This window comes from Pseudorca crassidens, chromosome 14 (genome assembly GCF_039906515.1).
Source record: "Pseudorca crassidens isolate mPseCra1 chromosome 14, mPseCra1.hap1, whole genome shotgun sequence".
NCBI classification, from domain to species: Eukaryota; Metazoa; Chordata; class Mammalia; order Artiodactyla; family Delphinidae; genus Pseudorca; species Pseudorca crassidens.
In genome coordinates, this window is record NC_090309.1 from 14,604,004 (window position 1) to 14,629,385 (window position 25,382).

Consider the following 25,382-nt stretch of genomic DNA (forward strand, 5'->3'; position numbering starts at 1 on the left):
ACTTCCTAGCAATACTTTCTTGCAACATAATCCTCAAATATTAAGAACTATTTAGCATCTATGGTATACTATGCTAAATGCTATATATATATATATTTTTTTAATTTTAAAAAATTTATTTATTTATTTATTTGGTCACACCGGGTCTTCTCTGTGGCAGGTGGGCTCCTTAGTTGTGGCTCACCGGCTCCTCAGTTGTGGCACGTGGGCTCCTTAGTTGTAGAGTGAACTCTTAATGCTGCATGCATGTGAGATCTAGTTCCCTCACCAGGGATTGAACCCGGGCCCCATGCATTGGGAGCGCAGAATCTTAACCACTGCGCCACCAGGGAAGTCCCAAGACTGACTTTTTTTTTTTTTTTTAATTGAGGCAAGGAATATGACTTTATTCCGAAAGCCAGGCATCTGAGAAGATGGCAGACTAAAGTCTCAAAATAACCATCTTCAGAACTGACTATTTTAAAGTGGCAAAAAATTGAAGCTGAGATTCTGTCGTTCAAAATTTATTAGTTAGTTTTTTTTTAAGTCCAGTAATCTATATTGTGATTCAGATTTTATTGCAGTACCTTTGCAGAAAAATGTTTTTTCTATATTTGCTTATAACAAAGACAGTCATAAATGACTTGTTAGAAAAATAAGAAATGCTGCCTTAAATTAAGAGGTCTTCTTAAAGACTGTACTTTTATGCTGTGTGGCAGGCAGACTCTATTTGGGTTAGGTTTTCAGTTATTTCACATGATCTCTCTTGATTATCACATGACGACGTCATTATACGTAATTGATTTTTTTTTTCTAGGTGTACATTGCTTGTGTTTGGAGTGTGGATCCTTTATATCCTCAAGTTAAATTATACTACTGAAGAATGTGACATGAAAAAAGTGCATTATGTGGACCCCAACCGCATAAAGGTTAGATATTCCATCAGTGTGGTTTCAATTAGAATATTTCCAAGTGTACGCTTAAATAGTAATGTTGTCTCTCAAGTGTTATAAATAAATGTTCATGAAAGTTATAAACAGAAGGGAAAACACTTAACCTTAGCACTTCAAAACGCCCACCTGACACTCACTGTTCTTCCCCCATGTACTGAAGTCGTGGGGTGAGGTGAGTTCCATTTGACCCCGTAGGGCACCTGTCATGGAGTTAATACACCATGACGCTGCCAGCGTACCTGTTCTTAAAGCAGATCAGGAAGAAATTCTTTTAGTATCATTTGTCATTTCTGTGTTTTATTTTTCGTTTTAATGATTTCACATTGTATTTCAAGATTTTTCCTTCAATGTATATTTATTTTTTTAATCAGTTGACATATTAAATCCTGATTTCACTGATTGTTTGAGTTGTAAATTATCTGATACTGTTCAGCCTTGGACAAAAGACAGGTGATTTTAAGTAAAGTAGCATGGTAATAATGATAACCGACATGTATGGCTGCTTTACATATATTATCTCATTTAGTGATCATCATGACTGAGAGATATCCCAGGGTTCTCTGCATCTTACAGATGACGGCCTGGGAGGTTAGGCTGCTGGCCCAAGTTCACACCTAGTTTAGTTAACTATTTTAGTTAATCTAGTTTAGTATATACTGTGTAGCTGTTCTGAAAATGCTTTAGCAATAGAAACTCATCGAACCCTCATAACAGTCCTGGGGATACAGCTGCTGTTATCATCCCCACGTCATAGATGAGTATAGGGAAGAACCTTAAGTAACCTGTCTAAGGTTATCTCGGCAAGTAAGTGATGGTGTGAAGGCTTGGACCCAGCAGTGTGGTTTCAGAGTCCCGTCTCCTGATGACTCTGCTCTCTGCTGGGGTAGGGAGCGTCCACCGAGAGGAAGCCAGAAGTTACAGGTGGCATGATGCAGAGGAGAGAGCTCAAACTTCTGACCTGGATTCAAATCTAAATGCCACTTCGTAACAGTGAGACCCGAGGCAAGCGACTGAATCGTTTGGAGTCCCAGTTTCCTCAGCCATGAGGTGTAGATAACAGCGTCTGTGCAGTGGGGTGGTCATCCAAGTCCAGTAAGCTAGTAGGCACAAAGCTCCTTTTCTAGGCCTGGTTTTTATTCACATGTTTCTCTTCTGTACATGCTTTGAAGTACCTCACATTTTTCGTAGTACAGACAGGTATAAACATGTAAATGAAAAGAGTGTATTGTAGTTAATACATGCACAGCTTGGCCTTTGCAGAACCCTTGTGTCTCAGGGGTCTTGCTGATCACGGGGCCTTCCTCCCCTGCTGTTTCTGTCCCTCAGATGTTGGCCGACTCAGTTCATCTCGGCAGCATGAGCCCCTCCTCTCTGCTGGAGCAGGATGTGGTCCCGCATCATCCGCTCGGGCTTTCCCTCCCGAACGGCTGGCCTTGCAGACATTCCCAAATCCCTTTCAATTCCAAGGCCTTCCACAGCTCGCTTGGATAAACTTTGCAGACATCCTGTCTCTGTTTTTTGTCTCCTGGAAAAACCCTGAAATGCTGACACTTGACACTGTGATATACGATTGCTGGTATCTGTGAACTCGTCCCTTTGCTACACTTCTCCACATTCTCTGTGCGTCCCCTCTGTCCTGTCCACTTCATTCATCAGGCCGTTGACCTCCTGACCAACAACAGAGATCATTGCTCTCGAGTCTGGGTTAATTGAGGAGAGATGTGAGCTCTCTGTGCAAGAGTAGAGCACTGTGTGTACTTGTGAGATAGATGGAGAAGATGTGGTTTGCTAACACCTTGGGTGAAATCAACTTAGTGGTTTTCGTGCCTGGCCAGCGCTGTCTGCATCAACTGTGCTGTGACGGCCTACAGCTGTTTTCTTTTTAGCTACATTAATAGGCCAGTGGTGGTCTGTTTAAGTTTCCCCTAAGGAATTCTAGTGACTTGTAAAATTTGTTTGGCCCCACCTCGTGGCTTGCGGGCTCTTAGTTCCTCAACCCAGGATTGAACCCGGGCCCCAGCAGTGAAAGCACCAAGCCCTCACCACTGGATCGCCAGGGAATTCCCTAGTGATTTCTGAGAAGGACCAGAGAAGAGATTCTAGACCTTGTCCCCGAGGAACCTTTGAAGGGATGGGAACATTTGCATAGAGAAGACCAGTGCAGGACACATGGCAGCTCCTGCCGACAAGCCAGAGGCCTGGCCCGGGGGAGAGTCAGCCTGCCCCGGTGGCCTCACTGGAAGAACTTCGGGTCAAGGGTGACAGCCAAGCCGCAAGGAGAAGGGTTTGATGGTCCACGACGTCCAAAGATGGAAAAACTGAGCTACCTTTGTGGCAAATCTCTGGAGGTCTTTGACCAAAGCCAGGATAGCTATTTTGGGGTAGAACTCAGGCATCAGACAGTTGTTGGCTCAAGGACCTTGTGCTCCCTTCCAGCCCTGGAATTCCGTGGTTCACTGCAGTCGTCTAGTACCTGGCTGGAAAGTGTAGGCTGGTTTCGTAACCTGGGTTCTTCCTATTCTGAATGAGCTTCCTTCTTCCTCATTATGGTTTTGATCAGATAACTAATGATGTTGACCATCTTTTCACGTACTCTTTGGCCATTTGTAGGTCTTCTAAGGAGAGATGTCTATTCAGATTCTTTGCCCAATTTTTAATTGGCCTGTCTTTTTATTATTGAGCTGTTGAAGTGTTCTCTGTATATTCTAGATACCAGTTCCTTATCAGATATATGATTTGCAACTATTTTTTTCCCATTCTGTGGGTGGTCTTTTTACTTTTTTTTGATGGTATCATTTTTAGCACACAAGTTTCTAATTTTGATGAAGTCCAGTTTATCTACTTTTCATTTTGTTCCTTGTGCTTTTGATGTCATATCTAAGAAACCATTGCCTAATGTTTTCTTCTAAAAGTTTTCTAGTTGTAGCTCTTATATGTAGGCCTTTGATCCACTTTTGAGCTACTTTTTATATATGGTGTGAAGTCAGGGTCCAGCTTCATTCTTTTGCTTGTGGCTTTCCAGTGGTCCCAGCATCTTTGTTGAGCACTTTACTCTGTGTTTGCTGCGTTGTGTGTTTTTTTTTAATGTATTTTATTGAAGTAGAGTTGATTTACAATGTTGTGTTAATTTCCGCTGTATGGCAAAGTGATTCAGTTTTATATATTTTATATATACACACGCACACACACGCATATATTCTTTTTCATTCTTTTTCATATTTTCCATTATGGTTTATCACAGGATATTGAATATAGTTCCTTGTGCTCTACAGTAGGACCTTGTTGTTTATCCATTCTCTCTGTAATAGTTTGTATTTGCTGCATTCTTTCTTCTCTGCCTGGAGCCCTTCCTTTGCCTCTCTGTTATTCATCTTTTACATCAAATCTCAGCTCAGGGCTTACTTTTTCTAAGATCCTTCTCCGATCACCCTTCCCTCTTGTCTTCTAGGAACCCCCTCATACCTTAATCTTGACAGTTACCACTGTGGTACTTTAACTGTTTGTCTTCCCCACTTGTCCTCCAGGCAAGCCCTTGGGAGATAGGGATTGTGGGATAACATTTTACATTAACGAATATGTACTTATATGTATTGAACTCCAGAGGGAGGAGAGATATTACTCAAACCTCAGCACGGTGTCTCATCTTTGAACTCCAGATTGCACAGAAAATCCACGGTTAAATTTTAACAGGCAATTCTTTGAGGACTTTCAGTTATGTACATTAAGTTTAATATCCCTTTGAGGAATAGGACAGATACCTCCTATCCAACTCTTCCTATCCCCCAGTAAACAGACTCTCCCTTCTCTTTCCCCCTAAACCATGGCATGTGAGTCCCCCCCTTCAGGCTGGTGGGACCAGTTTTAAACCTAAGTTCACTGCTGGGCCAGTAACAGCCTCTCATGGGTGCTAGTGCCCTGTCCCGACTGGCTCCAGTAAGGATTCCTAACTCGTCCCTGATGGGGGGATGGAAGGACCTGATGAGTGAGATCAGCCTCCCAAGCCCCACTGCCTGCGTGGAGAAGGGGTGACGGCTGCCTGAAGGAAGGACACTACGGTTCCCGAAGAGGAAGGAACAGGAAATGGAGACCCAGGAGGTAGCCCACGGTGACAGCCACGTCAACCCATTTCCGAAAGACTTCTAAAAAGATCATTATTTTTTCCAATTAGAAAGTCCCCCGTAATGGTGTGGAAAGAAGGAGGAACGGGGGCACGGTTAAGTCAAACAGGTTTGTGCAAGTCTCCGTTCAGAAATTAATAAAGTAGAAAGTGCAAGCCTGCTCTAACCGTGGTGGAATGAGGGGTGACTTTTATTCTATTGCTTGAGACTTTTTTTTAAAAAATGTAGCTTTTTAGCACTATTGACTCTGTCATATTGCCCTGCTTTTCACAGTGGTCGTGACAGCGTGTGCAGAAAGCCCATGTCTCAGCGGGCTTTGCAAAGTAGAGGAACAGCAAGAGTTAGATACTGCTGAGGATTTGGGGTGGGGAGTAGCAGGATATGAGACTGAAAATGAGACAGGGCCAGAGCGTGAGAGGCCTTGAATGCCACACTGAGCAGTTCCTGACTTTGATATCTGGTCACACGTCCCTAAACAAGAAGAGAAATCCTCTCTCAAATCCCCAGCCAGCAAGCCGGCTGGTATGAAGGGCTGGGAGATGGTGTTCAGCGTGAGCTCTCTACAAAGAAAACCCTGCCTCCAGGCTTCGGTGGAGATTGAGCCTTACTACCAAGAGAGTTTGGGCGAATCGGAATGATTGTGGCTGTGTATTAGCAGAAGAGGGTCTCAGGGTCGTGAGAGTGGGGCCCTGTGAGCTTTGTTGATGACATTCAACGACTTGAATGGTCAATAACCCTGCTGGACTCTGAACACCTGGTTGCATTCTGCCTGCATGTATACAGCGGAAGTGTGGCCATGTTTGCTGTGGGTTTTATATTTTCTATTTAAAGATGTCCCCGAACGTGCCATTTGTGAAAAAAGACGAACAGTGGTCTCTGCAGGGATGCTTGGATAGTTTGAATGTGGTGCAGATGTGAAATTGCACTTAAAAGATGTGTGAAGGGTTTGCCTGGTGGCGCAGTGGTTGGGAGTCCGCCTGCCGATGCGGGGGACACGGGTTCGTGCCCCGGTCCGGGAAGATCCCACATGCCGTGGAGCGGCTGGGCCCGTGGGCCATGGCCGCTGAGCCTGCACGTCCGGAGCCTGTGCTCCGCAACGGGAGAGACCACAACAGTGAGAGGCCCGCGTACCGCAAAAAAAAAGATGTGTGAAGAGCACATTCACATCAATTTAGGTTCAGACCGCATGGTAGCACCAGTTTGAACTTGGCCTTCTCTTAGGAACTAAAGACCACACATCGCCCTGGGGACTGCATCCTGGGCTGTGTGGTTCATCATGGCCAAGTTTACGTCTTCACCGTGACTCCATAGACCTACACTCACGTATCCAAAGTCAGCAGAGTAGGACTCCCCTGGCGGCCCAGTGGTTAAGACTCCGCGTTCCCAGCGCAGGGGGCACGGGTTCGATCCTAGGTCGGGGAACTAAGATCCTGCAAGCAACGCAGTGTGGCCCCCCAAAAAAAAAAAAGTAAGCAGAGTAACCCTGGGCTGAGTTAAATCAGTCCAGACACTCGCACTTCCAAACCGATCCCTTTCTCTCCTGGGTCCTGCTCTTGCTTTTCCCAGACCATCCTTCAGTGGTCTCATACAGGTGAGGAAACTGAAGCCTTGAAAAGCCTTAAAGTTCATGCTTTAACCAAGTTTACTGATAAAGAGATCCGAAACTGGGTCTAGATCCAGATCGTCTGATTGTTTTCTTCTTAACCGTGTATTGTGATAAAATATACATACCTAAGACTTCCACCTTTTAAGCATCCAGTTGGAGGAGTGTTAGTAAATTCACAGTTAAGTTTACACCATCACCACAATCCTGTTCAGAACATTTCAGCACACAAGTTAGCTTCCCTCTCACCCCTTCTGTGGTCAGTCGCTACCCTCAACTACCAGCCCGAGGCAACCGTTGATCGGCTGAGATTTTACTGTGCTGTTCCCTCTGTGACCTGTTTATTCAGATTTTCCTGCTTTTAACCGGTAAAAGTTACACACAGCCGACTCATGGAAGTTAAACCAGAGTTTACAAACGTGGAAATGAAAGTGTCGTTGCATAAGTCATACCCTCGGTTCATGCGGTCCGTGGCGGAGTTGGGCTCCTACCCAGGTCCAGTCAGCTCCAGGCCCCAAACTCTCCTTCATCCCACATGCTGTGCCCTGTCCTGGGTTTAAATCAATAAATAAAAGAACACATTGCCTTTTACTAAGAATTATGCCACTTACCTATATTTCTGAGAAGGGTTGTCCTAAAAATTACGGGGTAGAAATGAAAATGGAGATTTTTACTGAGGAAAATTCGTTTTTTAATACCCTTCAGGGGATTCTCACATTGTGGTTTAACATCCTTCAGGGGATTCTCACATTGTGGTTTTCCGTGGTACATCGCCACATCAGTGACAACTGAAACTGCCTGATGTCTGTTTATTCTCAGTTGTGGGCAGCCAGCAAGCTCAGCCTTGAAGCCTTTCAAGAAATGAAGCTCACAAGAGCTTCGATTTGGGAGAAGAGGGGTTCCTGTATCTTTGGGGAGGTCACCAGTCCTCTGGTTCCCAGTGGTTCTCATCCGAGACGGATGCCATCCGGACCCCACTGCGTCCTTCCTCTCCAGCCTGCTCCGGCTCCCAGGCTTGGCACTGTCTGCAGTGGAGAAGAGGAAGGTCGAGATGCTTGCGGTCATGACCGCAGCTCCACGAGGCGAGCTGTCCTCCCAAGGCATTTTTCTTCTGAGCTTTGAAACCTGAAAGAGGAAGGAGGGAGGCTGAGACACTTCTGGGGCGTGTTACATGTTTAAACAAGTTGAAACAAGAGAAGAAAAGGAATCGCTGTGGCTTTGGCCATTTCCAGTGGCATTTAGAACACTGTCCCTGGGATTGATTGACTGCACCTGCGGAGGGACGGGAGGGGTCACCATCAGAAGATGCTCTTTCCACAGTCTAGAAAATTAAGTCTGAAGCCTGAGATGGAACTCTTTGCCAGAATGGAAATGGAATGAAATGTCACTCCTTCCAAATGAAACTAGAACATTTGGCGCCCCAGAAAGTCGTGCTCCGGTGTCCGGCTCCATCACCTCACACCTCTCTCCAGTCCTGAGTCAGCCACTAAGCTTCTGTCTCTTGGCGCTTCTCGGATGTTCATTTCCATCCCAGGAGATTTGTAGAACAAGATGCTTGGGATGTCCTTCCATAGTGAAGAATTAGACCTTTTGTTCTCTAAAAACTTGTTCACAACCCTCAGGCCCGGGGTGTAGAGACAAGTATGGATAGTACATGTGGCTCCTCTGCTTGCCCTGCCCCCCAGTTGGGCATTAAGTGCCTGTAGGTGCAGAGTGTCACCAACCTGGAGGCCCGGTCAGGGCGAGCCCTCCACTCAGGGGCTGTTCTGGGTCACGACCGATTTCCTCGCGAAGATGCTAACCCGCGAGGTATCAGTGGTGGTGTTTGTCACCTGCTCTCTGTGGGCAGAGGCTGGGATTGTAGGGGTTTGGGAGGTGATCAGGCGACGTGAACCTGCCAGCTCAGCCCTCTTCCTGGGTGTGCCACCTGCAACCCACAAAGCGAAGACGCTCAGGACCGTCTTGCGAGGCGTCCTAGGTGTCGTGCCGGTGACCTCAGACAGTGACCTTGTGTCTGCGGCATCTTCTGAGGCTCAAAGAAAATCCATTCCCTTCTTCAGACATGGGGCCAGACTCTTAAGATGTAGACGGCGTGCTCTTCCCAGTACTAAGAACTTTTTGAAGCTGTAATTTAAAGAAAAGGGAGTGGGGTTCTCCTGCAGTAAGATTATTATTTCTACAAAAATTTTATTATACAAAAATCAGACAAGACTTTGAGGAAAAACATAGTTGAGACAAACATTTAAAACTGTATATGGCAATAATAATCCTCATAATAGTCCTGACACAGTTCAAGAGACATATTCAATCCTAAAAATAAATATCCCAGCAAATAAAATAGAGGAACACACACACACACACACACTCGCAGCTTGGTGGGAGGAGGGATACGGTAGGGCCAAGACTGCTGTGGCGATGAGGACAGAAAGCACAGTGATGCTGCCAGGTGATCCCGAGGCAGCATTTGGCCAGACTGAGCCCAGGGCAGACTGGGGGGCAAGTGGGTGTCTGCCCCTTGTTTCTCCGCGTCTTGCTGTGTTCAGCCGGGCTAGTGTACTTGGCCTTCAACAGTCATTTCTTGTTGTTGCAAAATATTAACGTGCAGGGAGGATGGTATACAAAACCAAGGCAACTTCTTTGTTGACCGGACACCGTGGCAGGTTACACCTGGTTCCCATTCCAGACTGTGTGAAGCGCATTACTCCCTCTGATAAATAAGCCTGTTTCTCATCCAACTAGACAGGAACCTGAAATAGGAAATCTTTTTCTCTTTTGGCTGTGCTGCACAGCATGTGGGATCTTAGTTCCCTGACCAGGGGTTAAACCCATGCCCCCTGCATTGGGAGCTCGGAGTCTTAACCACAGGACCGCCAGTAAAGTCCCGGAAATCATTTTTTTTTAATTGTGTTTAAAAAAGAAACCCACATAAAATTTACCGTCTTCATTATTTTTAAATGCATAGTTTGGCCCTGTTAAGTATATTCACATTGTTGTGAAACAGATTTCTGGAACATTTTCATCTTGCAGAACTGAAACTCTACCCATTAAACAGCAGTTCCCCATTTCCCCTCCCCCTCAGCCCCTGGTAACTACTGTTCTTCCTATTTCTGCGAATTTGACTGTTAGATACCGTCTATAAATGGAGTCCTACAGTATTTGACTTTTTGTGGCTGGCTTATTTCACTGAGTATAATGTCCTCAAGATTCATCCACGTTGTAGCGCATGTAAGGATTTGTGTGTGTGTGTGTGGCCACACCACGCGATTTGCGGGATCTTAGTTCCCCGACCAGGGATCGAACCCAGGCCTTCGGCATTGGAAGCACAGAGTCCTAACCACTGGACCACCAGGGAATTCCCATGTCAGGATTTTATGAAACATGAAATCTTAAACACCTCAAATTTGAACAGCTTAAACATCTCAAAATTTCTTCAAAATTTACTTGTTCAAAATTTATTTGAAAATTTGTTCAGATTTGTTCAAATCTTGTTCAAAATTTATTTGAACACCCGGAATTTATTTGAACAGCTTAGGCTGGGAGGGTAGGAGGTGGGGGTCCTTCCTGTTCTACTTGTGCCGTGAAATAAATACCCTTGTTGAGTTTGTCTCCTTGTCATGTGCTTCTCCCATGTTTCCCCCTCAAGTTTCTAGCATAGATTAACTCTTTAAAGCAGATTTTTGTTGTTGTTTTTTAAAATTTATTTATTTTATTTATTTGCTTTTGGCTGCATTGGGTCTTTGTTGCTGCGCGCGGGCTAGAGGGGGACTACTCTTCATTGCGGTGCGAGGTCTTCTCATTGCAGTGGCTCCTCTGGTTGCAGAGCACGGGCTCTAGGCGCGCGGGCTTCGGTAGTTGTGCCGTGTGGGCTCAGTAGTTGTGGCACGTGGGCTCAGTAGTTGTGGATCAAGGACCCTAGAGCACAGGATCAGTAGTTGTGGCGCACGGGCTTTGTTGCCCTGCAGCATGTGGGATCTTCCCGGACCAGGGCTCGAACCCGTGTCCCCTGCGTCGGCAGGTGGATTCTTAACCACTGCGCCACCAGGGAAGCCCCCTAAAGCAGACGTTTTGTGTTACAAGACAGTCATCCACAAGGGAGCTACACCAAACATCGCAGGACAAAGTGTCACCTGTCAGAGTATATTTATGATGCCTGAGAGCCTTTGAAGCTCAGGCCTGTGTGCTTCATTCCAGAGAGCCCAGCAATATGCCCAGGAAGTCCTGCAGAAGGAATGCCGGCCCCAGTTCGCCAAGAGGTCGATGGTGCAGCTCTTCAGGCACAGGTACACCTCGGACCTGCCACCTTTCGTGACGAAAGCCCCCGCAGGGAGCGAGGCCGAGTACAAGTACGACCCTCCTTTCGGATTCCACAAGTTCTCCGAGAAAGTCCAGAGCCTCTTGGAACTCTTGCCCGAGCATGACTTTCCTGCACACTTGAAAGCCAAGAGCTGCAGGCGTTGTGTGGTCATTGGAAGTGGTGGAATCCTCCACGGGCTAGAGCTGGGCCGGGCCCTGAACCAGTTCGATGTTGTGATAAGGTACGTTGGCTTTCAGACCATCCTCTCCCCTCTGGACTTTAGTTCTCTGCTGTGGGTCAGGGCAGCACCAAAAACAGGAGGGACCCAGGCAGCCCTACATGTCCCTGCCTGCAGGGGACTCGCTGTTTGAGAAGTGGAAACAAAGACATGAAAGGATTGGACGCCCCAAACTGTGCAGTACTGACCCTAATTTTGGTAAAAACCCTTTCAGAGGAGGTGAAGGTTGGAAGGATCGGTAGATTCAGATAAGCCAGCAAAGGTGGAAGGCTGTGCTAGGCAGGGCCCAGAGGAGGAGGCAGTGCAGGGAGCTTGAGTCCGTGGGACGCCTGGCTTCTGGGAGTGGGGCTTGGGGTAGGTGAGCCCTGGAAGGTGGTACCGGTTGGGACCAGAAAGCACACAGAGGTGTTTGAAAGCCACATAACAGGCAATAGGCAGTCATCCTACATTACAGGAGTTTCTGATAGTTTGACAGTCACGTCAGGGGACGCCAAGCTTTCTAGTCTGGGGTCTGAGACGTTAGTGGGACCGCTGTCAGAAACGGAGAAGTTGAGGAAAATCTCTGGCTAGTGAGGGAGGATGACAAGATCCATCTCAGATATTCTGAGCCTGAAAGTGGTGCTAGATCCCCATAATGCCTTTAGCCCCAGTAGCTGTGACCTCGGGCAAGTTTCCTCGCTGTCCTGTGCCTCCGTTTCCTCACTGTCCTGTGCCTCCGTTTCCTCATCTGTAAATGGGGGCAGTGATGGCACAGACCTTACAGGGTGACTGTGAAAACAAAACGAGTTCACATCTAGATGTAAAGCACTTGGAACAGTGTCAGAATTGGGTAGATGCTCAGTACATGTTAGCAGCTATTTTGGGAGAATGTGTAGGAAGCTAAGGAGGAAAGGACACAGGGTGTAAGATGTTTGTAGGAAAGAACCAGACGTTTGTAAGGGCCAAGAGATAGAAGAAACAAGAACTACGTTTTCAGGTGAAAGGTGGGAAGTGAGGGTGTGGGAGTGGGGTTGTGGGCTTTGGTGGGGTGAAGGAGGAGGGAACTGCTTCCTTTCTCTGGGTGCTTCCTGTGTGCCCGACACTGTCACGTGCCCTGGATGTTCTCGTTCCATAGTGAAGCCATCCCCTTAGCCAGTGTCAGGCATGAGGACACAGAGACACTGTAGGGCACAGAGTCCAGGCCAGAGCCTAGCATTCCGAATGCAGGGTTTTGAGGCTTCCAGAACCTCACCCTGACTCTATGTAAGCAGCTGAATGATCAGCTGTGCACAGGCAGCACTGGGGGAGGCAGACAGGACCCCATATGCCCTTCTAATGGTGTACGACCGATATACGGGAGGAGAAGAGGTAAGAAACTGGGGTGCGCACTCCGGTCCAGAGGAGAGATGCAGTGGAAGAGAAGGGCGGCCTTGAGCTGACCTTGAAGAATGGTGGCATTTAGCCCTTTAGGAAGGAGGTGGCCAGGAGATCTGGATGGGGAAGCTTACCTGGCAGGAGGAACGAGGGCCTGGGAGAGGGAAAGGGGGCTGGGCAGGTGGCTCGATGCCCAGTGATGGTGAGGCCAGACTGGACAGCATGGACTTCAGGCACAGGCACTGGGGGACACAGAGCACTGGGGACCAAGGAAGGGGACTTAGACTGATTATGATGGAGATCAGTTGAAAAACTTCTTTGGGGTAACTTTTATTTATTTATTTTTAAAATTAATTTTTATTGGAGTATAGTTGATTTACAATGCCGTGGTAGTTTCTGCTGTACAGAAAAGTGAATCAGCTGTGTGTGTGTATATATATATATATATATATATCTCCACTCTTTTTTAGATTCTTTTCCCATATAGGTCATTACAGAGTATTGAGTAGAGTTCCCTGTGCTATACAGTCGGTCCCTATTAGTTACCTGTTTTATATATCGTAGTATGTATATGTCAATCCTAGTCTCCCAATTGACCTCTCCCCCCCGGGGTACCTTTTAGGTTTAAAGCAATTCTGAACTTAACAGGGAAGTTGCAAGAGTAGTACAAAGAACTCCCATTCACGCTTTTCCCAGTCTCCTCAGTTGATAACGCTGTATCACACTGGCTTTATAATTTTCTCTCTTTATATACTATTATTCTTTTCTGAACCCTTTAAGAGTTAGTTACACATCTCAAACTCCTTCTTTACCCCTAAATACTTCAGTGTGCATTTCTTAAGAACAAGGACATTCTCTCATAGAACCGCATGACGATATTCAGAATTAGGGAATTAACACTGATGCAGTACAGACCTTAGCTACAGTCCTTATTCAGACTTCACCAGTTATTCCAGTCGTGTCCATTATTTAAAAAGAAAGGAAAAGAGGGCTTCCCTGGTGGCACAGTGGTTAAGAATCTGCCTCCAAGGCAGGGGACACGGGTTCAAGCCCTGGTCCAGGAAGATCCCACATGCCACGGAGCAACTAAGCCCGTGCGCCGCAACTACTGAGCCCACGTGCCACAGCTACTGAAGCCTGCTCACCTAGAGCCCTTGCTCCACAGCAAGAGAAGCCACCGCAATGAGAAGCTCGTGCACCGCAACGAAGAGTAGCCCCTGCTCGCCACAACTAGAGAAAGCCTGTGTGCTGCAACGAAGACCAAAAAAATGCAGCCAAAAATAAATAAGTAATAAAATAGAAAGAAAGGAAAAGAAAAAGAAAATTCCTCATCCAGGATCATGCCGTGCATTTAGTTGTCATGTCTAATAATAGCTTTTTTTTTTGCGGTACGCGGGCCTCTCACTGCTGTGGCCTCTACCGTTGCGGAGCACAGGCTCCGGATGCGCAGGCTCAGCGGCCATGGCCCACGGGCTCAGCCGCTCCGCGGCATGTGGGATCCTCCGGGATCCGGGCACTAACCCGTGTCCCCTGCATCGGCAGGCGGACTTCCAACCACTGCGCCACCAGGGAAGCCCTAATAATAGCTTTTAATAATCCAGGAGTTAGGTATCTGAGTTCTGGAAGAGGAAGTGATGGTGGAATAGAAAAGAAAGGTTTGTACAGGTGTGATAATACAGGGAAAGAACCAAACAGACTTTTTTTGAGATTTCAAAACTGTGTACCTGTGTGAGTGGTACTGCTTTGGGAAGAATTCTTAGCATTTTCCCCAGAGCATCCACCCTGGCAAAGCCTTCATTGATCTAACAGTTCTGAGTGCCCCAAATTCCTGCTTTAATTTAAGACCAGGTTGCACTTGGACCCAGTGCCCTCCTCGGGCCCATCCCTGTCTATATATAACTATGGTTTGTGTCTGCCTTTCCCCGGTTTTTAGGTTTTCTTTTTTGATTCCCTTTTTGAAATTCTGGCAAGAACCACTAATATCTAAGCACAATGGGAAGCTTTCAAGGAAACATTACTAGTGCCCAGAGTGTAATGTGTTTGGGTTGGCTTAAAGTGGCAGGACTAGATGGAATTGCTTGTCATTCAGAAATTGGATACGGGAGTCTCTTGCAGACTGAAGACTGCGTTCATCAAGCACCTGGAAAGGGCAGAGCTGAGGGATGACAGGGCTGCTGGGAGGGGTGCCCTACCCCCCAACCACACCCTCGTTCCCAGTCCTAAAAAAATGTGGAAAACACGCTGCAGGAATTTGGCATGTGTTAAAGTGGTTAATGTCAGTTTGTCTTTGTCCTTTTTACTTAAATAGGTTAAACAGTGCACCGGTTGAAGGATATTCAGAGCATGTTGGAAATAAAACTACTATAAGGATGACTTATCCGGAGGGTGCACCACTGTCTGACCTTGAATATTATTCCAATGACTTGTTTGTTGCTGTTTTATTTAAAAGTGTTGACTTCAACTGGCTTCAGGCGATGGTCAAAAATGAAACCCTGGTAAGCACTAGAAATTCAGCCATCAGATATGCCTCCGTAAAAAGCGAAGGGGCCTCTGATTGGAATTAACAGGTTTTTATTTTTAAACTAACACACATGCTTTCAAATAAACACTCCCTTTGTAGAAGCCCCTCAGAACTTCCCCTGGAAATTGCTTTCAGAACTTGACTGAGTCACATGTGGAAACTGGGATCATTACTTAGTGGAAATAACAAGCTTGGGACCAAAATGGCTATCATTGAGGTTGGCCACCCACCTCATTCACCAGACATGAATTTACATGGCTTCTGACTATTTTCAGAAATTAGTTTTATGTGCATGAATATAAACCATTATTGAGGCAATTCAGAAGAATATACATAAATTCTCCGAAGAGTATTTTCAAAGAGATTCTCCAAAAATGCTTTGGTGGTGTTCTTTTTTTTTTTCTTTTTTTAATGTTTATTTATTTGGCCGCGCTGGGTGTTAGTTGTGGCAGGCGGGCTCCTTAGTTGCGGCATGCAAACTCTTAGTTGCGGCATGCCTGTGGGATCTAGTTCCCTGACCAGGGATTGAACCCGGGCCCCCTGCATGGGGAGCGCGGCGTCTTATGCAGTGCGCCACCGGGGAAACCCCTGGTGGTGTTCTCGCTGGAGTCAATTCACGGCGTTCCAGAGGGGCAGATGTGGAGGAGATGGCCCCAACTTGGTCATATTCCTTTTCTTTGTCTTTACAATAATCTATCACCTTACTTTATAGTCCCCCAGCCCCCCACATTATGTTGAAATGAATTCCAGAGGTCAGCTGTTAAGCAGTGTGTGTGCGTTTATATGCACTTGCACAAACCAGCTGACTGTAAAGTTAACAGGACATATCAGACTTTTCACAGAAGCTTCACGTGCTGGAGAATTTGTATCTCCAAAGCTCGATTCCGTACAGGTTACTGTGGTCCTCTGGATTTTCTCTTGGGTAGTTGTTCTAGTTGAAAGATGAAGCACATACGAAATGACTTACAGTCAGTTACCAAGAGACATCACAGGACTAGGAAGTGGAGTAAGTGGAGAAGGGGGTGCGTGGTGGGGGCCTGAGCACAGGCGGGGCACCCAGAACACTTCATACCCTCGAATTGGATCTGTTTGCTTGGTTTTCCCTGGGCAAAATGGTGGCTTTGGATCCTAAAAAGGCTGACTATCTCAGGTCATTACCTGAAGAATTTCTTCCCCAAATCAATAAGAGCTGCTTCTGCAGTTCCTTTCCTTGTCCAGTGCCACCTTCATAGATCAGATCCTTAGAGTTGCTTGCCTGAGTTGAGGTACTGGATTTGCATAGATCTGTGACTTGGCCACAGAATGCAGCCTACAAACCCACAAGGGGCCACACCCACGGTTCTGGCCTCATTAGCAGGGGATGCACTCTGCCCGCTCCACTGATAAGATGACTTGATTAAATCCCCCTAACGATCGCTTGCTTTCTTTCCTTAGCCGTTTTGGGTGCGACTCTTCTTTTGGAAGCAGGTGGCGGAAAAAATCCCACTCCAGCCAAAACAGTTCAGGATTTTGAATCCGGTTATCATCAAAGAGACTGCCTTTGACATCCTTCGATACTCAGAGCCTCAGTCAAGGTTCTGGGGCCGAGATAAGGTATTTTTGTCGCTACTGAAACTTAACTGTTCTTCTCTGTGTTGGAAAGGAGGCACCTATACAGCTTTCAGTTAGGCTCAGCTGTATACCCAGAAGCATCTTCCGGGGGTGAAACCTAGTCATTGATTAGATGTTCCATGTGTTTTTCCCTCTCTACATCTTCACCTTAGGGCTCCCCACTGATTGATCCCCCCACTCCTGGTGGCTCATCTGACTAGTACAGTCGGCACGTTAGCACTTCGGTCACTGAGATATTATTTAAGGTATTCTTACTCCAGGATTCCATATAATTAGCTGCAGGACACTGAAAGGAACTTCGGTGATCAGAAAGTTCTTTACATTTTAACTCTACAGGCCACTTGGGTGAAAATTGACGTTTATCCTCACTTTATAGGTGAGAGCAGTGCTTTTCAGTTGATGCCTGGATCCCACCCCAGACATTCTGATTTAATCTGTCTATGTTGTGGTCTGTACATTGGGATTTTCAGAGTTCCCTGGGTGATTTTTATTTTTCAGCCTGCTCTGAGAACCTTGGTGCTATAGGCTGTTCACTGCGGTAGATTCTTTACCTGCAATTAGCCTGTGTTGCTACTGGGCGGAGGTGCCTTTATTACCTGTTTCTTCATGATCTGAATAGCTAAACCTGTGTCTTTAAATAAAACTTTTTTAAAAGCAGTGGAAATGGTTTAAGCAAAACATTTATATTTAAGGAAAAGCAAGGAATTTTGAAACATGGGGACTGCTACTCACACTGGGGGCCTGAGATACCTCCTAGGAAATGGGGCTGGTTCAGGGTGCAATTTGCAAATGGAGCTAGACTCAGGGGTCCTCATCCAATAGGCAGATGAGCAGGGTCTTCTATTTGCCCTTTGAATCAAATTCTAATTAAAAAGATGCTTTAACACAACTGTGTAAATTTTAAAGGAAGAATTCTGTGCTCGTTAAGGAAAACAAATACCTGAATAGTCTCCTTAAAAACAAAAACCTAGTTCTTCACTGCGATCAGTAAGAGCTAAATCCAACTCTGGCTCCAACTTCAGGCTTGAACACCCAGCTCGGGTGAAATGGTTCACATAGTGGAAGCTGTTCCCTTCGCAGTCCGCCGTTTTCCTCCAGGGCTCTGGCCTCTCCATCCATGGGGAGCCCAGGAGGGCCATGCAGTTTCTGCCCATTGCAGGAACGTGTCCAGAACCCGTGATGTGTTTTCCCTCTCATAGGAGAGCAGCCCTACCCCCGACCAGTGACTGTCGGGTCTCTGATTGGCTTTAGCTGGGCTCTCCCACACAGAGCACATGGGTTCCTCCGGAATGTGGGCTTACAACTTTTAACCTGTTGGCATCACTTTTAACAAAACAATTTTATAAAAAAGACAACATACTTTGGCAAGATTCTTAAACTAAGTTATAAAGAGGTTTCACTATAAGTGCACTTAGATTTCTGTATCTTTTAAACTGCCCCGTTTCTTTATTAGATTCCATAGTATTTTTTTAAACACAGGCAGATGCTCATTTGTTGGCTTGCAGGTCGATTTTATTTTAAAAATAACCTTTAAAAAATGGACAGATTTAATTACGTGAAATACGAAATTGCTGAATGGCGAAGGGTATCAGAAACAAAGTTAGTGGGGGAAAATTTATCATAGAAATCACAGAGTAAATAGTCTCAAAGCATTTAGAGATCTTATTAAATCAAAAAGAAAAAGATGAGCCAATAAAGAAATGAGGAAAGGATATGAACAGACATTTCACAGAAGAAATTAGTACAGCCCAGGAATACATGATAAAATGTTCATCTTCACCAGTAATCAAGTAAAAGCGAATTAGAGCCACAGTGACATTTTTTGCCTGTTTTCTTAGCAGAGATTTAAAAGCTTGATAATGTCCTTGTTTGGCAGGAATGTAGGTAGAATTATAAGTTGGCACTTTTTCCGGATGGTGGTTTGGCAATACATATATCACTTTAAAACATGAATAGTCTTGGGCTTCCCTGGTGGCGCAGTGGTTGAGAGTCCGCCTGCTGATGCAGGGGACACGGGTTCGTGCCCCGGTCCGGGAGGATCCCACATGCCGCGGAGCGGCTGGGCCCGTGAGCCATGGCCACTGAGCCTGCGCGTCCAGAGCCTGTGCTCCGCAGCGGGAGAGGCCACAGCAGTGAGAGGCCCGCGTACCGCAAAAAATATATATATATATATGAATAGTCTTTGACCCCGCAATTTGACTCTAAAAATTTTATTAGAAGGAAATTAGAGAAAATCTGCAAGGCTATTCTAGGATGTTCATCGTAGCATTGATAGCAAAGGACTAAAAACAGCCTAAACATTCATCATTAGAGAATTGTTTAAACGTTATGGTATAGTCGATGCAATATCGTGTGACTGTCGAGGATGAAGAAAAACTAATAGATATGAAAACACCTCCACAATGTATTAAGCAAGAAAATCAAGTTACAGAACATTTATTTAATCCCGTTTTTGTTTAAAAACTAAAAATGTATATATAGTTGCATAGGAAAAAGCTTGGAAAGAATGACCAAACTGTGAAGAATGCCCTTCTCTGGAGAGTGAGTCTATAGGAGTCTTTTACATTCTACTTTATAATTTATCATTTGAATTGAATATTTGCTTATTTTTTATCATTGTCAAAATGGTATTCTTCTTTTGGATAAAAACAGTAACTTGGAAGATGGCTTCTGATCTAAAATTGCATCGTCAGAAACTCCCTCATGCATCTGCCCTCCCAGCAGACAGAGAAGCCTGTTGGACAGTGAGGGCTGCTCTTGGGGGACGTGTTCTGGAGATAACGTGCTCTGGGGAGCTTTTGATAGTTTCTGAGTTTCTCTCCATGCATTACCCCTATATACTCCTCCACAGACACTGATGGGTACTCCTAAGGTGCTGTGTGCCGAGCTGCCGCAGGTGGAGAAGACAGGACACACTGCCTTAGAGTCCTAAGCCCAAACAGGAGGCTGGCTTCTTTAGGGTCAATTTCCCTTGGTTTTTATTTCCAAACATGTAAAATGACTGTTGAGTTCCTTTTTAATAAGGGAGGTTGGCCTTGAGAGGTAGACGGGACACACTGGGGAGCAGGAAGCAGTTTTTATCAAATGATGGGTTCCCTGGATGTTCGCTATTCCCACCTTAATCTCTGAACTGTGAAAGGTTCACTGTTGTTCCAGTTTACAGAAAAGGAGAGCTGGTTATGGAAGTCACAGGCTCGGCTGAGATGAACCAAGGAGGTATATTTGCACATGAAAGACGATACAAGAGAATATCAAGTACTAGATGGGCAGCAGTCTCCAAGGAGGGCTTAGGCACTGCAGGGCTTTCCGTATTCCTGTCTGCCGCCCTGTGTGCTGTCTTTACCCAAGTCTGTGAGGGAGATCCAGAGAACCAATTCCAGATGTACAAGTGGCAAGATGTTGGACGTGAAGAGGGAGTGGTGATACAGTCAGAATACAAAATTCTGGACATCTGGCATTCTAGGCCGAAGTCAGCAGGGGTACATTTTGGAAAAAACAAATGTGAAAGCCCGTAATTTGAGGCGAAAAATGTACTTGCCTGAACAGAGAGCCAGCAGAAACTGGCTGAGCTGCAGGACGTGTGAAAATGGCCTGGGGGTGTTATTTGCCAGAAAGGCAAGTAGGGGTGAAGTAAGACTGTCTTCACAAGTAAGGGGTGAAGACAGTCTTCACCAACGAGAGCTGAGCCCGCTCTGTTCTCAGGCAGAGGCTGTACAGGAGCCAGCCAAGACGGGACGGGTTCCCAAACCATGTCCGGAGAAGGGCTGTGGCCACTTGTCCCAGAGCAGACCTTGTAGACGTTTGTCGCATGAGAGAGGAAATGGGTTAGTCTTGCTATTATGGTCCTTCTGTGCAGGACCGGTGGGTGGAAGTTTTAGAAAGAACACCTTTTAGCTTGGTGCAGCAGGACCTGCCAGGCTGCCTTTTGCTTGTGTGTTAAAAGAATTCACATCACAGACCATGATTTAGAGTCTAGATTCCTGACCTGGATGGCAAGTCAGACTTTAGAATTGGGTGATATTTGAAATTGTGTGATGTATAAAATTGCAGCCCCCAGTGCCACTTTCATCACTTTGCATGGCATGTAGCCTACCTGTAAAGCAGCGACTTGTGCTAAGACCTTTTTTTTTTTTTTGTCTTTTCTCCTTTCCAGAACGTCCCCACGATTGGTGTCATTGCCGTTGTCTTAGCCACGCATCTGTGCGATGAAGTCAGTTTGGCAGGCTTTGGCTATGACCTCAGCCAACCCAGAACACCTTTGCACTACTTTGACAATCTCTGTATGGCTGCCATGAACTTTCAGACCATGCACAATGTGACCACAGAGACGGGGTTCCTCCTGAAGCTGGTCAGAGAGGGCGTGGTGAGGGATCTCAGCGGAGGCATCCATTGTGAATTTTGAACCCAGAAAACCTCACTTGAAAATGCAGTTCTGACCAGGAGGGCTGTTTTTCACAGCCTTCTTGACGCGTCCTGCAAGAACTTTGAAGTGCAGCTGGTGTTTTTTAACTTTTAATTTAAAAAACAAAAACAGTACAAAAAGTTCTGTTCTTCCCACTTTTTTTCCCTATTTATTTGAAGCCAGTGTTTTTGCACAAAATTTTGGAAGTTAATTTTGAGAATGGGAAAGACTTTCCAAAGAGAATTGTATGTAATGATGTTTTATTGTATTTTAAGAAAGTTATTTAATTTGTAAAAACTCTGTTCATGTCTACTGCACATAGAATCCCAGGTCATTATGTGGAAGAAGGGAGGCGACTCCTTTGATGACAGCCCTGAATGCCTGACTCTGGTTCTCTGTTAGTCTGTTCGGTGGGACAGATGTCGGAAGCACTTCCAGGGTGACGTGCTGGGTAGCTAAACCACTGGGACTGGTTGGGCCATGCTGCTGCATGAGGCCTGGGCCGGTCGGAGAAGTTCACCGTCCCTCTCTGTTGATCTGCCTTCTGCAGGAAGACTTGTAGGAATCAAGCAGGGGAGCTGTCCTGAAGGTCCCAGGTCAAGGAGGGACACAGAGACATTTTCTGTGTCCTCCGAGTACTGCAACGCTGCCCCAGGCGGACAACTCTTGGATTTCTTGAGAGTTTTTAACTGCCTTCCAAACACTTAAATGTTAATCCAGATTATTCCATTGTCTGTCTGAGGTGGCTTATAAAAATTAGGACAAAACCTCTGTTCTCCAGAGTCGTAGAGGAATAAACTCTTTCCAGGAATAATCATGTTTTCTGAAACACTGAAATGAAGTCTTCCCCGTGTTATAAATTGCCTGTTTAAGAAAAAACGTTTTTTTTTTTTTTTTGAATGCCTCCTTGGCAGTGTGTACCAGGCAGTGTGCTGGTCCAAAAAAAAAAAAAAAAGAATAAAAGCTTTTGAGGAGCTCTTACAGTCTAGTTAATTTGAGTGCTTTTTTTTTTTCCCCCAGAAAATAAGTTTATAAGTCTAGCTAAAATGTCCTTCTTGGATGCCACTGCTAGTCAGGACCTCACTGCAGATGCCTGTGAGGAAGGCTGGGGGATGAAGGGGTCTCCTCCGCTGGCTGCTACTGCCGCCCCTCCCCCAATTCTATTTCTCCCACAGCCCCCGGTGCAGCTCTTGACTCCCAGGCCAGGCCGATGGCTCCCGCATCTGCCGGCTCCTCGGCATATGCGGGGCAAGGAGCCAGGTCATAGCTCTGAATGAGTCCCTTGGATCTCCAGGGTTCTGGGGTCAAGCTCAGAGCAGCCTGCGTAGCAAAATAGGATTTCTCTGGTTTTATGTCTTTTCTTAAAATTTTCTATGGATTCTACTCTGTAAGACACTGTTTAGGAAAAAATGCTTTAAAATTCCTATCTGGGGCTTCCCTGGTGGCGCAGTGGTTGAGAGTCCGCCTGCCAATGCAGGGGACACGGGTTCGTGCCCCAGTCCGGGAGGATCCCACGTGCCGTGGAGTGGCTGGGCCCGTGAGCCATGGCCGCTGAGCCTGCGCGTCCGGAGCCTGTGCTCCATAACGGGAGAGGCCACAACAGTGAGAGGCCCTTGTACCGCAAAAAAAAAAAAAGAAAGAAAATTGCTATCTGTTAAACGGTGAGACTTAGCTCTGAATATGGAGACTCAGGAAAACGGTCTGCGGCTGTCCTGTGTTTCAGGTGAGGCCAGGCCTGCACCACACACCTCCACCCCCTCGTTCCTCAGGGGCTACTTAGAGAAGCCCAAATGCTTATTAGAAAAGACAAGAAACAGCCAGGGTCCAACAATTGGAAAGCTTTCCCGGTGCATCCCTTCACGGGTGCGCCTGGTCTCGTGGTCCCGTTTCCCCTGCCTTGCACAGCTGCTGGGAAGTAGCCCGTCCAGCACTTCCTCAGCTTTCAACAGATACCAGACCTGGCCTCATCCCTCCCCTCCTACTCTGTGTGTCTTTTTTTTTCCATTTTTACATTGTTTTGCCCGTGCCTCTCAATGTTTAATTACTGGCAGGCAGTAAGTGCCCTAAGTGGATAAAAAGGCATATTTTTTTCAATGACCTTTCATGGTGTCCACCAATCAGAGTTGACCAGAGACCATCTTTGAGAACTTTAAGCACTTCGGCAGTTTTCATTAGAAGTTGCTTCTTTGCTTCAGGGTTGTGTCTCCGCCTGCTTTTCTGGGAACAGACCTCCAGGTGCCCCAGGGTGTCACAAGGTTGGTCTCCAGTAACTGAGTTTCCTCCATCACATTTTCAACTTTGTGCAGCCTTGTAGGCACACATGCTCTTACGTGGATGTAATCATCGGTTTTGAGGCAACTTAGGATGACTTACACATGGTCTGTACTTTAACATACTTCTCACTAGAACTTTGAGCCACAGAAAATTTCAGTGAGTTTTAGTTTTCTGTTTTTTCCTACAGAGAGCTTATTCTCTCCAGAAACCTAGGCTGGCCGTAGAAAAATGTTTTTGGGACCAGGATGAGTATCTCCTGATGACGTGTGCCATGTTTCTAGGCAAAGATGAATTGGGATCTTCTGAACAACTTCATGCCTCTAGGTGTTACCTTGTCTTCTTCACTGATACTTTTGTGTCACGGTGGTGGTGGTGTTTTTTTTAAATTTCCCAACAAGGTACTAATAAGGCATTGGTGATGTCTATTCTCACAGATTTGGGGGTGGGGGCGGGTCTCATCATCTGTGGACCCATTAGTTAAAATAAGTTGTCAAGCCCACTTTTTGGACTGTTTCTGTTGAACTATGACCTCTTGACCGGCAACAGTCAATCTGGTTTGCAGACATGGGCTGATTGTAAAAGAGAACAACAAGTAGTCACACCCTAGTCTCCCCAGGGTATTAAAGATTTCTGAAACCAAGGACCTCTTTATTTTAACTACATTCTAACTCCAGTGCTTTTGGACTTGATATCAAAGGGATTGTTACGTTTGCCTTATTTCTGTCTCAGGAGAAACTTTTAGACCAGCATCATAGGAAGATTTTGAAATCGGATCTATTCTCCTTGGCAGGTTTACAGCATCCAAGTGTGGGTTATTTTTTCTTCCTTTCTTTGGTGCACTTCAGTCAAGCGCATTAAGAAAGAAGGAAATGACTAGTTCTGTGATTTAGCAGAATTCCCCTTAGAATGAAGTGAGCTTTTAGAATGCTTGTGTAGCAAGCAGGAACTGTGCAACGCTGGGCCTGACTTCCGTTCACGCACATGGTGACAAAATGCTTCCCTCAAACGAAGGACTCTGTGTTGCTGCCCGTGGGACCGACACCGTCTTCCCAGACGCTGACCCTCCCTGAAGGCCGCCCAGATGACCGCACCCTCAGCTCTCAGACTAAAGTGCAGACAACAGGGGAAAAGACCCAGTACATAGCGCACCCCCTGCCCTTCCCTGGAGGGCCAGGCACCCTGGCCCAAACTTGTCTTTTTCTCTTCTTTCCTACATCCCAATGCCATTTTAGCCTGTTTTTGTGTCCACAGAACAAGGTGTTTATCTGTATTTACCTACAACCGACACAACATAAAACTGAAGTAAATTGAAGAGAACCATTCGTTCATATGCACATTCAAATTTTGACAAGAGGGCTTCCCTGGTGGTGCGGTGGTTGAGAGTCCGCCTGCCAATGCAGGGGACACGGGTTCGTGCCCGGGTCCGGGAGGATCCCACATGCCGCGGAGCGGCTGGGCCCGTGAGCCATGGCCGCTGAGCCTGCGTGTCCAGAGCCTGTGCTCCGCAACGGGAGAGGCCACAGCAGTGAGAGGCCCGCGTACCGCAAAAAAAAAAAAAAATTTTGACAAGAAAGTAGTGCTCCCCAAAAGGAAACTGCAGTCTTCGTAGTTGGACTTTCATTACCCAAATGATTCAATTTGACTAGTTCCCAGTATTAAATTCCAACCCATTCTGCAGACAGGAAAAGTAGCCACTCAGCGGGGCTGTGGTGAAATGAGAATAAATTACATGCTGTGAAATTTAGTTATGACTTTTTTAAAAGCAGATTTTTCCAATGAGCTGTGTCAATAAGACATGTCCAAAGAATGACAGGTTTATAAGTTTCCTTCTGTCTGGCAGAAGTGAGATGTCAAGTTTTGCTCTGGTGTCAGGCAGCCATCCAAGATTGGGCAGATGTAGCCATTACAGCCTTTGTGTAGCTGGAAATATTAACAAAGTGAACTTTCAGAAAATGTACAGTAAGAAACTATTCAGGAGATATGTCATAACAGCAATAACTGTTCGTACACTAAAAACTTGTAACTTCTAAAGGAGC

At 46.0% G+C, this 25,382-nt stretch overlaps 1 protein-coding gene across 5 annotated transcripts in view; it reads left to right on the top strand.

Annotated features, from left to right (window-relative positions):
- Nucleotides 1-24,919, top strand: part of ST3GAL5 (ST3 beta-galactoside alpha-2,3-sialyltransferase 5) — a 49,988-nt gene extending 25,069 nt beyond the window's left edge. For 4 of the 5 annotated variants that reach the window (XM_067704488.1, XM_067704489.1, XM_067704490.1 and 1 more), the window contains exons 3-7: nt 797-908; nt 10,845-11,188; nt 14,847-15,033; nt 16,494-16,652; nt 20,824-24,919. In XM_067704488.1, the coding sequence (XP_067560589.1) occupies nt 797-908; nt 10,845-11,188; nt 14,847-15,033; nt 16,494-16,652; nt 20,824-21,072 (1,051 nt within the window). In that variant the 3' untranslated portion in view covers nt 21,073-24,919. Of the gene's footprint in view, nt 1-796; nt 909-10,844; nt 11,189-14,846; nt 15,034-16,493; nt 16,653-20,823 lie in introns of those variants that run through there. The other variant, XM_067704492.1, reaches the window with a different exon arrangement.
- The last annotated feature ends 463 nt before the right edge of the window (nt 24,920-25,382 follow it).